The 17,288-nt window shown below is 35.4% G+C and overlaps 2 protein-coding genes across 3 annotated transcripts in view; one reads left to right on the top strand and one right to left on the bottom strand.

Annotated features, from left to right (window-relative positions):
* Window positions 1-6,723, bottom strand: part of LOC126964480 (spectrin alpha chain) — a 64,620-nt gene extending 57,897 nt beyond the window's left edge. Inside the window, exons 1-2 of one of the 2 annotated variants that reach the window (XM_050807609.1) lie at window positions 6,592-6,723; window positions 1,283-1,377 (exon numbers count right to left, since the gene is read on the bottom strand). In XM_050807609.1, the coding sequence (XP_050663566.1) occupies window positions 1,283-1,357 (75 nt within the window). In that variant the 5' untranslated portion in view covers window positions 1,358-1,377; window positions 6,592-6,723. The remainder of the gene's footprint in view (window positions 1-1,282; window positions 1,378-6,591) is intronic. The other variant, XM_050807610.1, reaches the window with a different exon arrangement.
* A 9,631-nt stretch (window positions 6,724-16,354) lies between these two features.
* LOC126964535 (protein vav) overlaps window positions 16,355-17,288 on the top strand; it is a gene marked incomplete at its 5' end in the record, with an annotated part of 35,891 nt that continues 34,957 nt past the window's right edge. The window contains one exon of the mRNA XM_050807725.1: window positions 16,355-16,384. Coding sequence (XP_050663682.1) covers window positions 16,355-16,384 — 30 coding nt within the window. The remainder of the gene's footprint in view (window positions 16,385-17,288) is intronic.

Raw genomic sequence — 17,288 nt, 5'->3', positions numbered from 1 at the left:
GTGTTTATTGCTAGTTCGTTCTAGTAAAGATACCTTGTTAGCAATCAAGTATGTGTTATTAAAAATAAAAGACTTAGGGCTATATTTCTCCGGGACACCATAGCGGCGCAACCAGTCGCGACACCGTGGTGTCCGTAATCTACCAAACAAGACACCACACAGACTCTAGAATCAGAACACCATACTAAGACAGTATGAAAATGGACTTCAAAGAGGTAGAGGTAGAAAAGTGGTGGGAGCGTCTCCGGCGGCCGGAGCCATACAGCTCTATAGTAATTAGTGGTGGCGTGACCAGCGTGATGGCGCGACCAGTAACAGTCTGTGCACGCGTCTGATCTGGTTGCGGTACCAAATTGGTTGCGCTACCAAATCGGACACCAGGTGAGTAACACTATATAGAGCTACTAACTATACTATATATTTTATTTGTAGTGGCGACTGGTTGCACCCCCGTGGTGTCGCGGTGAAATATAGCCCTTACGGGTAGCTATATCAACAACATAATATTTTTATTCATTGATATATATATAAAACAAGTACTTATTGTTTACATAATTTTAATTTTATTATATTGAAGAACAGGGGAGGCCCTATCCCAGAGGCACACAGACATTTAAGTATTTAGATCAGAGGCATGTATTAGGATTAGTTTTCGTCTGAATAAAAGGCTATTATTATTATTTTATAACAATTTTCCACTCAATCTTAAAACGGATATGATGTATTCAAAAACTAATTAGATTAATGATCAAAAATTGGGGTTAATGATATTATAAATGTATATACATAATTCGTATTTATTACTAAGCTGATATAACATATGGCAATGTTATCGGCTTGTTTAAAACTAATTTTCAGGCAGTTCAGCATGACGAATTAAAGTTCTGTGATTACCATGAGCAAGAGACACGTTTTCGACATGAGATACATTATGACAGGCCATATACTACAAAGAAGATTAAGATAAGCTACGTCTTACACTCGCGATTTTTATTAGAGTGTGTGCATTTCTCAAAATAGAGGTTTGCGGTTTTCAAGGAGCTTTCTTCCACATACTACAAAGGTGTGGAATGAGCTTCCTTGTGCGGTGGTTCCGGGACGATACGACATGGGTACTTTCAAAAAAGGGCATACACCTTCCTCAAAGGCCAACAATGCTCTTGTGATTCCTCTGGTGTTGCAAGAGAATGTGGGCGGCGGTGATCACTTAACACCAGGTGACCCGTACGCTCGTTTGTCCTCCTTATCGATAAAAAAAAAATAGTAAGCACTCTGTCTATACCTGTTCTCGGCGCTCCTGGATGTCTTCAGCAGTTTCCAGGATTTTCACCTCTTTGGGAGGTGGAATCTGCTCCATGTTGGATGTATTTCACTTATCTGAAATCATATCACTATTAAATACGCACATAAATTTGACACTAATAATTAATCATTAGAGAGAATTAATCAAACTTAAATACAATACAAACTCCTACAACTCATCTTGATGGGAAGAGTTGCCGGAAGAAGAGGCGTAGGTCGCAGAAAAAAGTCTTGGCTGCGCAACATCCGAGAGTGGACTGGCATTGCGAGTGCGGCAGAACTATTTCGCCTCGCGAAGGACAAACAATTAAAACTACATAGCTGACCGCCAACCTTCGCTAGTCGGAGAGGCACGCGAAGAAGAAAAAAAATACAATTATTTGAAATATTTAACATAGTTAGCAATTACTCAAACTTGAAAAATTTAAAGGCAGTGAAGGTGACATTTTGATCAATTATTGATCCAAACTGTCCAATTATCTAACTGTGAAAAAGTCTTCAAATGCATTTGGACTGCTAATTTACAAAAAAATAACATGTTAAACAACATCAGCAGATCTAGAAGTCATACCAGCAAAGTTTTCAGTATACCACAATAACATCTTAGTTAAAATAACTACAAAAATGCAAGCTTTCAACAGTCATGGGGATAATTACACTATTTTTTTTAATATAGTTTAAAATTTATAAAAACAATCAACTAAGTTTATCGGCATTTACTTTCTCGAAAAGCTAATATGTAAATTCATATGAGAAATAAATTCTTTAACTGTTCAAGCGGTAATAGGTCATAATATTTTTAAATCACTTGTCATTTAAAAAGACAATATGCCTTAGTCCATTGAGTTTCTTTCTCTAAAAAAAGAATATATAATAAAAATAATATATTATATGAAATTTAAATTTATTCCTATAGCCCCCATGGCTATCACTGCATCTCTATATGTGTGGTCTTAGCTCATTTATATGTCCAGATATAGCCTCTTGTTGTTAGGTAATGTAGAGTGCATCTACATGACAGCTAAATCCTACACTCACAATATGCCAGTCACTTGTTTTAGTGTGTGTGTTTGCTAAAAATAGCAATTTTTTCACAACTGCCACAGACTATCTAGACATTAAAATATCAAAGTGTGCTATATTATTTAGAAAGACATATATTATACTAGCACGGACTAGTAAAAAAATAAGGACTCTGTGTCACCTTACATTGTTATGTAAGGTGACACAGAGTCCTTATTTTTTACAGTGTAGCACCAAAACAAGCCGATTAACGTGTAAATACATAGCCCCAGGGACACACTTACACTCCTACAGGCCGATAGGAGGCCATTATGAGAATTGTCATCGTCTGTGACAGATCAGTTTGCATCTCAATAAAATATTTTAAAAATGCCGTCATGCATTGTAAGAAAGTGTAAAAACGATACTTTGCATACTGTGCATTTTTTGTGATTTTTGTTCAACCAAAAAAAGCCGTATAAACAAGAATGTATTTACAAAATATAACAATCACAATTTCTAGAATATTCACTAATGTGCTTTTTACTTACATAACAATATGAAAATGTGTATTGGCAGACAACAGTCAATATGTTATTTTCTAAAACGCCAATACAACAGACCACACATAAGGATGTACAAATTGAAAACAATTTGCCTGCAGTACAGTCTACAGTTGACATCATGATTACATCACATAACCTTGTGACTTATATCTTAATAGAATGTAACATTAGATAATGCATGGTTGTTTAACAATGCAGACCCCTGTTGTCAAATCACATCTTGACAGATATTTTATGTAAATATATTAAACAAAATAATATTAAGTTATAACTAACACAATAAATGTTTTATATAAGTAATACTATCAGTGTTTGTCCATATATATAATCTAACAGCATGTATATTTGTTTCAGGTATAATAAGAAAATAAATCTGTTTTGATTCTGGGCACCGGTCATTACTATAATCACTTGTAAATTCGTTTACACCGATCAAATGACACACTCTTAAGCTTGTTGGTCTACTGAAACGTGACATTGGCGAGTTGTGGTGCCCCTTCCACAGAAGCCACTAGAAAGAATAGAATAGAATAAAATTTTACATAGTAAAGAGAGGTCAAATGTGTGCCATTTCATGCTATGTGATTACCACACCCACATAGTTTGCTAAATCACCCTCCAAGATGTACAACTACCATTTAATATCATATTTTCAATTTATTAAATTAAATAAATTTAAGAGTTGTTAATGAATTGGTGTTTAAAAGGAGAGCCAATTATATCAAATGTTAAAACTCACTAAATATTTAAGCATTCAATAATAGATACAAGTTATTTACTTTGCTCTAAGTCCCCAAAACATGTAAGTTCTATGTATTTAATGAAAGCTCTCTGCAGCACTGTTATGTAATTTATTTTATTATATTTACTTTCCACTATATGTCACACAACTTTTAAGAAGATTTTGTAAATTGTTAGGAAAGATTTATAAACCTTATTAATTCTATTTTATATGGAGTTCAATAAATAGAATGTGGTGCAAAGACCAGGGCATCTTTGGAACCAAAAAAAAGTAAATACTGGCTGGGAATATTTATTAGATAACGAAAAAGAACCAATAATCCCTACTCATATTATAAATTAGAATGCAAGTTTGTTTGTTATGCTTTTACGCCAGAGCTACGAAACCGATTTTGATGAAATTTGGTACAGCGATAAACTAGAGCTTGGGATAGAACATAGGCTGCATTTTATCTGGGAATAATCCATGATTGCTGTGGGATTTGTGAAAAACTGAAATTCATGTCAATGAGCTATAACTATACCAAGACCATAGCAATCTTCCTCGAAATAAGATTCATCATATAATATGTTGGGAACGGTTCAAAAACAGGAATCGGAACTGGAATAGAACTTCAATTTCAAACTATCTTACTTTTTTTTTAAATCCTTTATCTACACGGACGAAGTTGTGGGCATTAGCTAGTTATATATAAACATATTTTGTTTTCTAGAAATGAAAGTCTTTTGCTATTGGGCTTACTTCACTAAACAAGGAATGCTATACAAACCAAATGACTTATGATGGCATAAGATGTTTCTTAAGAATCTTTTGGAATTATAAAATCATTTTCTTATTATTACCTCAGGTGGCTGTGAATCTTTTCTGCAATCTGCATAAATATGCATTCACTGAATAGATTTCTTATTAACTTTCTATCACAGAGCAAATGTAAGGGACTGCATTTATCCAGATTCATTTATAAAGATTACAGTAATTTTAATAGACCAATGTATATGTCACTGGCCACTGATACTTTCTTGTTATCACAAACATATAAATTATCTTATCATCACTAATGATAAGCATTAGCCATTGAGATGTTCATACTAATGGTAAATGATATGTCCTACTCAATACATTAGGATGCCAGTATTCATTGGAATCCAAATGGAAGATATAAGATGTCCCTACAGTGCCCTTCTAAGAAAAACACAAATAGTGCTTACTTTCAAATTTTTCAGTTGGTATGTAATACAACTAAATTAAAGGTGGGTACCACAACGGCAGCAGTAATGTGTAAGCATTACTGTGTTTCGGTCTGAAGGGTGCCGTAGCTAGTAAAATTATAAGGCAAATGGGGCTTAACATCTTCTCTTCTTCATGGCACTGGATAGTAATGAGCAGGGCGCATCAATTACAATCAGCTGACCGTCCTCCCTTATTTTCATTAAAAAAAAATTGATAACTTTAAATATAGACCTCACAATTGCTGATAAATATTCAGAGAAACCTTTGATCTCCTTTTAATGCCTTGAATTGTTGGTACTGAAGAAAAATCAGGAATATGACAATATTAGAGAAACAATCACATTTTTGAGAAACAAACAAACTTTGCTAATAATTGAAATTATAATGCCAGATTGTATAGTAAAATTTTAAAACAATGATATAAAATACTACAAGAAATATGAAAGGCACTAGACTAAAGTATTTTATTTATTTCAACATAAAAGTACATGAACATAAGCAAATTTTAAAGATGCCATTGAGCGTCAAGATGCAGCCATGCAGACAAGCATCTAATAGTTGCAGTAATAAAAAAGCTATTGTTCTTAGGTAGTGTGGAATCTAGTTGGACCTCAGCGGAAACCATTCCATAATCTAAGTTCAATTAATGAATAATAGTAATCATTTTACAGTTCTAAAAAAATAAGAATTAAGAAAACTGTTCCTAAATAGCTAAATATGTAAGTAAAAGAAATAATGATATTATTAGACAACATAAGTATAACCTACCACAATTTATTTTCAGTCAAAGACAATTTTTTTTAATAAGATCAGATTTTTGTAACACTCCTATAACACAACACAACATACTTTGATACATAATTTAATTAGCTTCAATAAGCAGTCAGATATTTAGGTCAAGCTGTAGCTGTTTCCAATCTGATGTGAACTTTACTTCATTTACATTGATTATTCACACAACCCTGCTAGGATTTAATAGAAGATTAGATTACAAATCAAGCAAGGTGTGGTTGTTCTATTGATTCAGGTCACTAAGTCTTCCTATGGTTGCTATTTATGCTGTATGAGTTTTTTTCTATAAAAGGTATGACACCAAATGTTTCTTTTTTCAGTGATTGATATTGTTGTACATTTGCTGTTATGGTTACATATTTATTGTTGTGTTATCTAACTAATACATTATACATATGAGACATATTTTTAAATACAAGCATATATCTGATTTAATATTTGGCATTTACCTAATATTGTGATTCGGATCTCATCTGAACCAATGATACCAATCACCCCGACTAAGGAGACTCATAAGAATTTAGCTTTTCAAGTATAATTTGATAAGATTAGACAGTAATTCAACTCGACCTTCGCCGCAATAAAGCAAGGTACGACCCAACTCTGCCTTAAAACTTTATTCCTTTAGTCCGGGCTCAATAAATAAGCCGGCCTACATTCCGCACCCTGTACATACAATGACGTAATGATCAAAAAATAAACCTAATATGGATAGATAACAGGTTCCTGTGTATTTCCAATTATCTCACAAAATTCACTGGTATATTATTCTTAATTCATAAAAAATTGAAATAGGCTATAAGTATAGAATCAATTGGTAGGAACGACATTAAATATATAATAAAAAGGCACTTTTTTATGTTAGAAATGAAGATGGGTGTGTCCATAATTATCCAATTAAGACGTAATGTAAGATCTTTCTTCCATATAAATATATATCGAGAAGTATTTACATACCGAGAGGAAAAAGCACCGAATTATAAATATTTAGCTTAATAATTAGTCACTCAGCACAAATTTCGAAAAAGTTATCGTTCGACGCTGGCGTCACCATCGGTCAATATCAGCCACAGAACACTTTTACATTTACAATTTACTCTATAATATCAGCAACACAGAATACCTGTCAACAAAGAGGATGTATGATGTATAACTATACTTCATAAACATAACTAGATCTCTGCGACATATATCAAACTGACATTCCTAGGGATGTCAGGATATAAAAAATTGACGATAGAAATGATAAACGTATTATCAGTGCTAATGTAACATATAATTTGGGTTAAGTTTAAGTACAAACATTACTAAATATAAACGAATATTTTAATATAAAATACATTTATCCTAAGGAGTACACTCCAAACATATCTGAATCACTAGAAGAATCGTGTAAATTTAGTATAAACACCTATTTGCAAATATTACCAAATCGGACGTCCCGCTCCCAAACTTCTTCCATTAGTTTTTTGCATTTGGTTACTACCTTCTTCCAGTCTTCTGCAGATACATTGTCGATAGCAATTTTTAATAACTGCAACATTTTATTTCCGGTGAACGGCGATTGTTGTGTTGTGTATGGCAGTGTAATCTTAATAGACAACATATTTTTACTAAGATTAATTATACAATAATTAATACTTACAGTGCCTATGTAACTGAAATTCAAGCAAACACAAATTTGACTTGAGCCCAGGTGATCTACTGGCACTTTGATTCTACTGGCAGTAGTACGGGGTTAGTCTTATAACGGTATGACACTTTTGATGGGCTATATATCATATCCTAGGATAACTAGATTTGAGCAGACCAGACGATTGGTTCTTAATAATTCGTTTTTGAGCTTAGCCTCATTAGCCTCTATTCCATTTAAAGCCATGCAATTATTTCTAATTTTCTGTTCGCCGAAGTTGGTGGTATGTGCTTTTAAACTGGGTGAATTACCAAATAATTTTAAAAACCAATCCTAATTTTTCAAAATTCATTTCCTCATGGTATTCAGTAGTTTTAGTTGATTCAAACGCCATTAGGCAATTAGGCACAAAAGCAGATGACGTTCCAGCATGAACGATGATTAATCTTTGACCTTTGCCTTCGGGTACGTTGGTGGTTGATTGTGTAGTATCATCGGTCTAAACTATGGATACGGTATGAATGACGTTAAGCCATGTCTCGTCTAGAAACACTACATTGTCCCAATATGTGATTTTTAAGACTTATCTGAGAAAATTCAATCAAGCAAGAGCAATGTCGGTTCTTCCCATAATATTTTTTTTGTCACTTTTTTATAGGAAAAACCAATATTTTTCGACATCTTCGTTAGAGATGGCATGCTTCCTTTAAACAAGTCTGAGTCTGAGTTTATTCAATGTAGGTAATTCGCCCCGTGTACAGTAACCATGTACATGGTAACGAATTACAGCAGAGTCAAAGTTGTCAATGTTTATGACAGTAGCGCCCTTTTCCCTTTTCTCATTGGGCGTTGCAGGTTTTTTGTCGTCGTCGTCTTCATTCAAGGCTGCGATTGAAGATTCGCCATACTTTTATTTGCTGATGCGAATTACTGTCGCATGTCTAATGCCAAGAATACCTGCAATTCTATCACATACTTTTTCCATGGGTAATAGCTGCCATTTTGGTTCTCTCGCTCAAAATATTCACGTAAGCTAATTACAAACTCACTACATGACTTTTCTGTTAAAAACAGTGTTCTTCGTTCTCTTTGGCATTATACCAACAAGAAAAGAGAAGAGAGCTGATTCACTGTTAATTCCACCTTCAAACAACACGCCACAAATAAGAATGTCATCCCCACCATCTGAATGTGTGGTGGTCCTCCATAGTGCGGTGTTCTAGGATGTTTCTTCCACGAACTACAAAGCTGTAGAATGAGCTTCCTTCTTCCGTGTTTCCGGAACGATACGACATGGGTACATTCAAAAAAGCGCGTATACCATCCTTGAAGGCCAGCGAATTCCTCTGGTGTCAAGAAAATGTGGGTGGCGGAGATCACTTAACATCAGGTGACCCGTAAGCTCGTTTGTCCTCCTTTTCCATAAAAAAAACTAACAATAATAAAAAACGATAACTCAACAAATTAACAGCAATAGAAACAAAAACAAAGTAATGAGAACGAAAAACACGTAGCCTATACAAGGCATCGACATTCGTACTGTGTATCTACAAATATAAAGAATGTTATGATACTTATATATACAATAAAATAAAAATAAACATTAATTTAAAATTAAGTAAAAGTATCGATAGTTTATAGTCTGTGGTCACGATGATTCATCGCCCATCACTTATTAGGTCAGCATGCCCATATATTCTAAGCTTGGAAGTATAACCACTTATATACAGGTCATAAATACCACTGTATAAATAAATAAACGGCACAGCACTTTCTTGACTTTTCTAACCTACGCGAAACGCAATGCACTGAAAAGAGTCATACATATCTCGCCTTCTATGTCTTGACTGTGTTGATGACTGGTGTTTTGGTATTTATCCAGACTGTGTGATTTAAAGTACTGTTTCAGAGTGTATTATTTTTATATTATTCATTTCTGAAAACGCATTTAATCTATAATTACATGGCTTGCTTGCATTTGCTTATGGTTGTAAAAACCGTTGCAGTGAGAAATCAGATGAAGAGAGGAATTTGTCATTTCACAAGTGTTTTGAACTATTTTTGATTTGATATTGGATTTTGAATTTGCTTTGTGAAACGTTTTTTATTTATGTCTTCTGTATTTAAATAAATAAACTCATATAATAGCCATTTTTTAGAAAAATATGCGAAATATTTATTTTCATATGTTTTGCGCAGTCATAATTTTGTTATAGATACAATGAAAATTATAGTATACAGTTATCATGACTCAAATCAAACAGGTTATACTAGCTAATATAACTACCAATTTATATGTTCGTCAAACTCTGGGACCATTATAAAATGACATGCCCTTCTCATGGTAGACTATGTAAGAAAACAGTATTTTTCTATCGATTATATATCGATATGTATGAATTCGACAACCTTTTATTTTGTGATTCAAGAACTTTGGATTAAACCTGTCCATGTTTTCCAATTACAGAGCATAATGCTACTATGCCGAATTGTGCTGATTGTAACGTGCATCAGCAGAGTGCGCTTAGTTCAGTGTTGAAAAAAATCATAGAATTAGCAACCTTTTAATAAAATAAGATGTTGTTTTCTTTTTTTTTGATTAATATGTTTTTGTTTCACGAAAACATTTATGATTGCCTGCTTCATATATTTATTGCCAAAAGTATATTGCTGTAAAATATATGTATATGTAGTTACGAATTTTAATATGCAATTGTGTTCACATGTGAAATATGATATAAAATACTCAGTGGTTGTACCTTTTTCCATTTTTTTTTATGGAATAGGAGGACAAACGAGCGTACGGGTCACCTGTTGTTAAGTGATCACTGCCGCTCACAATCTCTTGCAACACCAGAGGAATTATAGGAGCGTTGCCGGCCTTTATGGAAGGTGTACGCGCTTTTTTTGAAGGTACCCATGTCGTATCGTCCCGGAAAAACCGCACAAGGAAGCTAATTCCACAGCTTTGTAGTACGTGGAAGAAAGCTCCTTGAAAACCGCAATGTGGAGGGCCACACATCCGGATGGTGAGGATGATATCATAACTTGTGGCGTGTCGTGCGAAGGTGAAATTCGGCGGCAGGAATTAGGTTAAACAGCTCTTCGGAACACTCCCCGGTACACTTGCGGTAGAAGACACACAATGAAGCGACGTCTCTACGCAACGCCAAGTGATCCAGCCGTTCACAGAGCACTGGGACCCCGACCATTCGAGCTGCTCTGCGTTGCACGCGTGCGCTGGGTGGGGCTGCGCTGGGGTGCGTCAGACCAGAGATGACAGCAATACTCCATGTGTGGCCGGACCTGCGCTTTGTAGAGTGCTAGTGTGTGGGCCGGCTTGAAGTATAGCCGTGCTCTATTGATGACGCCCAGCTTCTTCGAAGCCAATTTGGCTTTGCCCTCCAGATGGCCACGGAATTGGCAATCGCTCGAGATTTCGAGACCCAGTATTCCGATACTAGGCGAGGCTTTGAGGTAAGTGTTGTCGAAGAGCGGTGAAACGACAAATGGGGTTTTTTTAAGTGGTAATCGTGCAAACTTGAGTCTTCTGGGGGTTAAATTGGACAAGGTTCAATTTTCCCCATTCCGCGACCTTCTCAAGAGAGGACTCGATAGAAGACACAAGTTTCTCCCGGCACTGGTCGACGATTTCCCGAGAGAGACCTGCATGGCCCGTGTATACGGCATCACCAGTGCTGTCATCCGCATAGCAATGAATGTTGGAGGTGTCCAACATTTTATTGATATGCAGAAGAAACAGCGTGGGAGACAGCACACAGCCTTGGGGCACTCCAGCATTCACGGGCTTCGGGTTCGAGCAATATCCATCGACAACGACCTGTATGCTGCGCCCAGTGAGGAAGCTGGAGGTCCACTTGCACAAGCTCTCGGGAAGCCCAAATGATGTAAGTTTCGAGAGGAGCACCTTGTGCCATACACGATCAAAGGCCTTCGCTATATCCAGGCTAACTGCCAGGCCTTCCCCCTTGCTTTCAATAGCCGCAGCCCATCTATGTGTCAGGTATACCAGAAGATCACCTGCAGACCGACCATGGCGAAACCCGTATTGTCGGTCGTTGATCAACTGGTGACCCTCTAGGTATACCAAGAGCTGACGGCTAATTATGCTCTCCATGATTTTGGAGAGCAGGGAGGTAATAGCAATAGGCCTGTAGTTTGCCGGATCCGAACTGTCTCCTTTTTTTTGGATCGGATGGACAAGGGCTGACTTCCATGAGTCAGGGACTACGCCTTTAGAATAAGAGTGCTGGAATAAACGCGTTAGCGCCGGCGTCAACTCAGGGGCACACGTTCTAAGCACGATTGGAAAAATGCCATCCAGCCCGCTCGACTAGGAAGTCGTCAGGAGACGTCCAACGAAAACAGAGCTCGCCTTACAGTTTTCTGTCTGAACTGTACTTCAGGCATAGAGCTCTGACACCGCGGGATGGTCGGCGGTGTTTTTCCGTTGTCGTCAAGAATCGAGTTGGAGGCGAAAGGAGTGCACAAGAGATCGGCTTTCTCTTTTGCCGTATGGGCCAAAGCATCATTCCTCATGTGCAACGGCGGCATGGACGGCTGGCTGAAGTTACCAAGATCAGCTTTCGACAACGAACAGAACTTGCGTGTTCCGGTCGGGTAACTGGAAAGCTGCTCGCCGATTTTGACGACATGTTTTGACTTTGCACGGGCGATTTGCCTCCGGTCCTCGACACTAATCTATGCGAAACATAGCGGCACTAGGCCGCTACTTCACGCTGGTATTCTGTGCGAGTGTGGTAATTAACCCGGACGAGTCTGGCCCGATTGTGCTGACGTCAAAAGACGGCAGCGTGACTCTCCCACTTAAACCATACTAATATTTATTTTTTTTAAAACAATCTGAATTAACTTTTATTGTTTCCAAAAAACTACGACGAAATGAAAGCTTTAAATTTTTTTCAATAATAAACAATACAATTTAGATAAAATTTCAATAAAAGATAAACTTGATAATTTGCTGCCACTGAGTTGGTATCTATTGCACGCATCACGCGAAAGCAGTCCTTTTGAAAGTGCTTGATTGTGCGAAGTGTAGTTTGAATATTCAACGTTGAGCTACTGCTCAATTACATTAAAAGCGGCATACTTGCCGCTTTTAATGTACTTTAGTCAGGTCAAGGTGTATTTGGAAAACTATCTGTGTCTGCGACCCTGCGACTCTTTCGAGCAAATTAGATAAAAAAGACAACTGACAGACTGTCAAGAGTAGTTAACATCAGATATGTCATGTGACAAACTGACATGAACATTGATTTGCAAGTTTGCATTGATTCTTGAATCTTTGGAATTCTTCTCCCGATCTCGGATCTTCGTTGATGCTTACTATGGCTATATCTGGATTTTGTTTATTGAATCAATTTGTATGTCAATTATCAATTAACCCTTGTTAAATAATGGCTGTTGATTATTAAAAAGCACAGTTTAGTTTGAATACTATCGAAGTGCAGTGTAACTTGTGTATAAATCATGGCTGCTGGTGGTGAAGATTTGTGGCGCGAGTGCGCAAATTGGCTTACAAGATGTGGATTGTTGCGGCCTGACCATAAGGCCAATTGGGAAACAAGCACGATACACGATTTAGCGTATACTTTACGGGATGGTGTATTACTATGTAATCTTTTAAATGTCCTTCATCCAGGATGCGTAGACATGAAAGATGTTAATCAGCGCCCACAGATGGCACAGGTATTTATTGAATTTCCCCCGAGTGACCTTCGTTCTAATTATTTAGACTCCACCTTTATTTTGAACATTATTGATTTTACCAGAACCTATAAATATATTATGTTGTTGATAACACAATACTTTTATTCCTATAAGGGCTTATACAATACATATTATACCCAATCGTTTTCTATGCATCTTCAAGTGATACACAATCAATTGATGAAATGGAGTTGTTAATTAAAATGTATCATGTGTACACATGTACAGTTATCATACAGTAGGGTCAATTAATTAGTTATGCATACAGTGACTCCAATAACAAAACATCAATGCCATCTCCATCATTTTGTTATTATTCATTTTATTTATGAATATGTTTACATCTGTTTATGTTGTCAATGAGTTTTATTACTAATTGTATGAAATGAATGATTATTGAATTACATTTTGACTTTGTTTTTTTCAAGAAATCAATATATAAATATAATATATAAATAAAAGATTGAGATCTTAATAGATTTTGTTTAAAACTGGCATCTAGCTTTGGGAAACTACTGGAAAGGATCATAAAAAAAAAAAATTATTAACTAGTAAAGGTTTTGTAAATGATAGATGATGCAGTATATTTCCTTATTATTTGGGAGAACTATTGGTATGTGTTAAAAATTCCGGCCAGAACTGGAACAGCTCTTTCTGCCAGAACTGTATTGTTGGGTTAAGGCTTAAAGGTAATGGGTGTAATTACTGGCACATGATATTAGTGTCCAAAGAAATCAGTAAATCTATCAAAAGAATATAGAATTTTTGGTATCTGTGATAGTTTTCACTAAACATATTACAAGTGATTTTTTTTTTATCAAATAGGAGGACAAATTAGTGTACGGGTCACCTGGTGTTAAGTGGTCACCACCTCCGACATTCTCTTGCAACACCAGAGGAATCACAAGAGCTATTATAAAATAATCAAAATCACACATAAATAATATTTATTTCATATTATGTTATTATATACTGGTCTCAAATAGAGAAAAATTTAAGTTAACTTTGTGGAAGAGAAATTTGCCAATAGATTCATGTCTCAGTCTCTGTGTGGCTGGTTTTTTAGATATATTGCCAATGGCGTCTATTTCTACCATGAAGCAGTAATGTGTAAAAATTATTATGTTTTGTTCAGAAGGGTGCCGTAGCTAGTGAAATAACTAGGCAAATGAGATTTAACATATTATATCTCAAGGGGATGAGCGCAATTGTAGTGCTACCCTGAATTTTTGGATTTTTCAAGAATCCTGAGCGGCACTTCATTGTTATGGGCATGGTGTATCAATTACCATCAGCTGAACATCCTGCTCGTCTTGACCCTCATTGTCATAAAAATAAAATATCATAATAATAAATGAAATAAAAGTAATATGATTAGTATTTTTCTCTCTTTCTTATATTACATTTTATTTCAAGTAGGTTATTTCAGTATTTTAGAATTAACAAGTCTTTTTCGTTTTGCCTAAATAATATAAAATCACTGTTGGCCAATGTTTTGTACTATATTATTTAGATAATAAGTGATGTAATTCGCTGTAGATTTTATGAAACAAATAAACAAATAATATCTTTTAGTATTTACATATTGTTGCATGTTCAAATAAAAAAGGTTACACATATTATTGCATCTTAAAATACAACCAGCTACACAATAAATTACTTGATACGAGAATCATAAAGTATTTAAAATGTTTTTTTTTTTTAATATAATTTGATAAAATTACTAAAAACTGTAAGAAGTAGTTGGCCTCAAAGTATTTCTCTTCTAATTATATTTATAAAATTTGTGACTATATTTTAAACAGAGTGGCGCCACAATGGAGACATTAAATAAACACATTGAACTGTAATCATTCAAAAAAAAACTCAATAATAAAAATACATAATTCACCTAAATAAACTAATTTCCATAATATAATTTCGGAACAAGTAGTAAGTAATCTAGTAGCCGCAAGCTAGAGTAGGCACTGACACATACTCTTTCCATGCTACGACTTAGCCATTCAGAACTTGTTGGTAAGTTGCACCTACAAAAGGGTGATTAAAATTTTGTTTTCTTAATATATAATTTGTTCATTTGAAAATTTCAACTACATATTTACTCATTTTTAGAATCATTTTTTCACGATGAATATTAGATAGGTCTACCTATGTATTCATTTAATGTTGCCATTATAGCGCCACACTGTATCCACTATGTTAAAAAAACCCTGTACGATAATTAACATGGCTATGAAGTTGAATGCGGAGGTACCACTAAAAAGAAATAAAAAATCTAAGCATTAAATGCTACAGATAAAAGAAAATTTCATATTGTAATTTTCAAAAATTTGAGAACGATGACCTCGGTCAAATGGCGTATAGCGAGTATCACCTGAGCGGCGCGGCGGCTCAAACGAATAAGGCGGCTGATGTTTATTATTAATACAAAATTTTCGTTTTTGCTGCCGCCCGCATGACCTTCGCAGGGCAGATGAATGAGGTGCTTGTTTCCTAAAAATCAATATTTGTTTGTTCTCACTAAGCGATACCAATATACACCTCAAGATAGATTGCAGGAATTTTTTAACATCCTGTATATTGCATGAAACACACTTTTTAATTTTTTTTTACTTTGTTTTCACCAGTTCCTGTGCATGAGAAACATAAAAGTATTCCTGAGAACATGCCACGAGATATTTGAGTTGCGGGAGACCGACCTGTTTGACCCATCCATGTTGTTTGACCTGTCTAACTTCCATCGAGTTCTCTGCACCCTTGCCAAAATAAGCCAGTCACCAAAAGCACTGGCGAAAAATGTAAAGTGAGTTTGGTTTTCTTCAACTTTACATAATAAAATGAAATTTATCTAACACTGTGTATAGCGTTGTTTCAAATAGTTATTTGTTTAGAAGATATATTATCATTTTACTATATAATAATTCATTCAAATGTAATATGCATGCACTATTTTTTTAATTATTAATACATACTTTGGTTATAAATTTATTGAGTCCTAATTGTTAAGTCTTACATAAAACATACATTGTATATGTTACCTGGTTTTTCAGTTTTTTAACCAGACAGAACTAGTACAGATTAGGCCAAACCAGTTTATCCTGAAGTGTACTTATTCAAATTAGGCTCAACTAGTTCAGCCCAGACTAACCTAATTAATGTTATGTTGTTAAATTTTAGTTAGTTATTTTGTCGTTTGATTTACAGTTTTTTGTTGCATGTGTTGAATATATCTCAAAAACAGATTTTATTTTTGCTATTGAAATTTTATTGAATCTTTTATCTAAATTTAAGTGACATATATTTCAGGCCATTCTCGGCGAGCAGAACTCAATCTGAAGAAGATATTTACAAAGAATTACAATCTGTGTAAGTACTTTATATTTTATTTGTTTACTATTTAATATATTATAGTATTGTGTACATCTATACATAAATAATATCTATATAAATAGATGAAATGTCACAATTGATTGACAGTCATGTATCAACCTTAATATAAGGTTAAGTTCATATGACCACGCAAAGCCGCGCGTCGACTTGTGGTTGGAGCATTCACATGACGGCATCTTTACGCGCGGCACTCTGGTATCAACATTGTTTGAAACTATGCGTCGTTCGTCTCAACTCGCGCGGATCAACTGAACAGTTCATTACAAGCACAATACATGTTATAGAACAGTAATGTAACTTATAGTTCTCCCTGACATTTGTACCTACGTCTGAGTGGAGGCGTAGGGTTGGTACTTGTTACATATAAAAAGATAATTTATTGATTCAGACGTTATTTTGTGGAAATCCATAATAATGTTGTGAGCCTTCTTGAGTATAAATTCCGCTAAGGTTCGTCTTTCGCCTTCGACACGAGGCATCCTCAGCAGATGTTGGCTTGCCGAATTCGGGCACTGAGACATATAAAAAGATTATTCGGAGCGCTACCAGTCCTGCCGGCGTACGGCGTGGCACTCAATAATTTTGTCTTCCTAAGATTACTTAGCGGCTGTGGTAAGAGTGTCTATGTGTGCGTGCGTCGATTCGACCGCTCTAGTACGAAGTTAAAGTACTGTACTGTCACTGTATTACAAGTTCGTAGTACTCGAATGCACCGCGCGGTGACTCGCGATTCCAAGATCTTCCGCAAAAGACGAAATCACCGTTCCTTTTAATTTTGTACCGTGCGGTTAGTAGTACCGCGCGGTCATATGAACTTAGCCTTAGGTATTATTAAAAACTATCACTGCGCACCAATGTTATACATAGTTAATTTAGAATA

The sequence above is a fragment of the Leptidea sinapis genome, chromosome 5, assembly GCF_905404315.1.
Source record: "Leptidea sinapis chromosome 5, ilLepSina1.1, whole genome shotgun sequence".
In the NCBI taxonomy this organism is placed as follows: Eukaryota; Metazoa; Arthropoda; class Insecta; order Lepidoptera; family Pieridae; genus Leptidea; species Leptidea sinapis.
The sequence above is the reverse complement of the archived record's forward strand: the minus strand, read 5'-3'. Positions and strand labels throughout refer to the sequence as shown.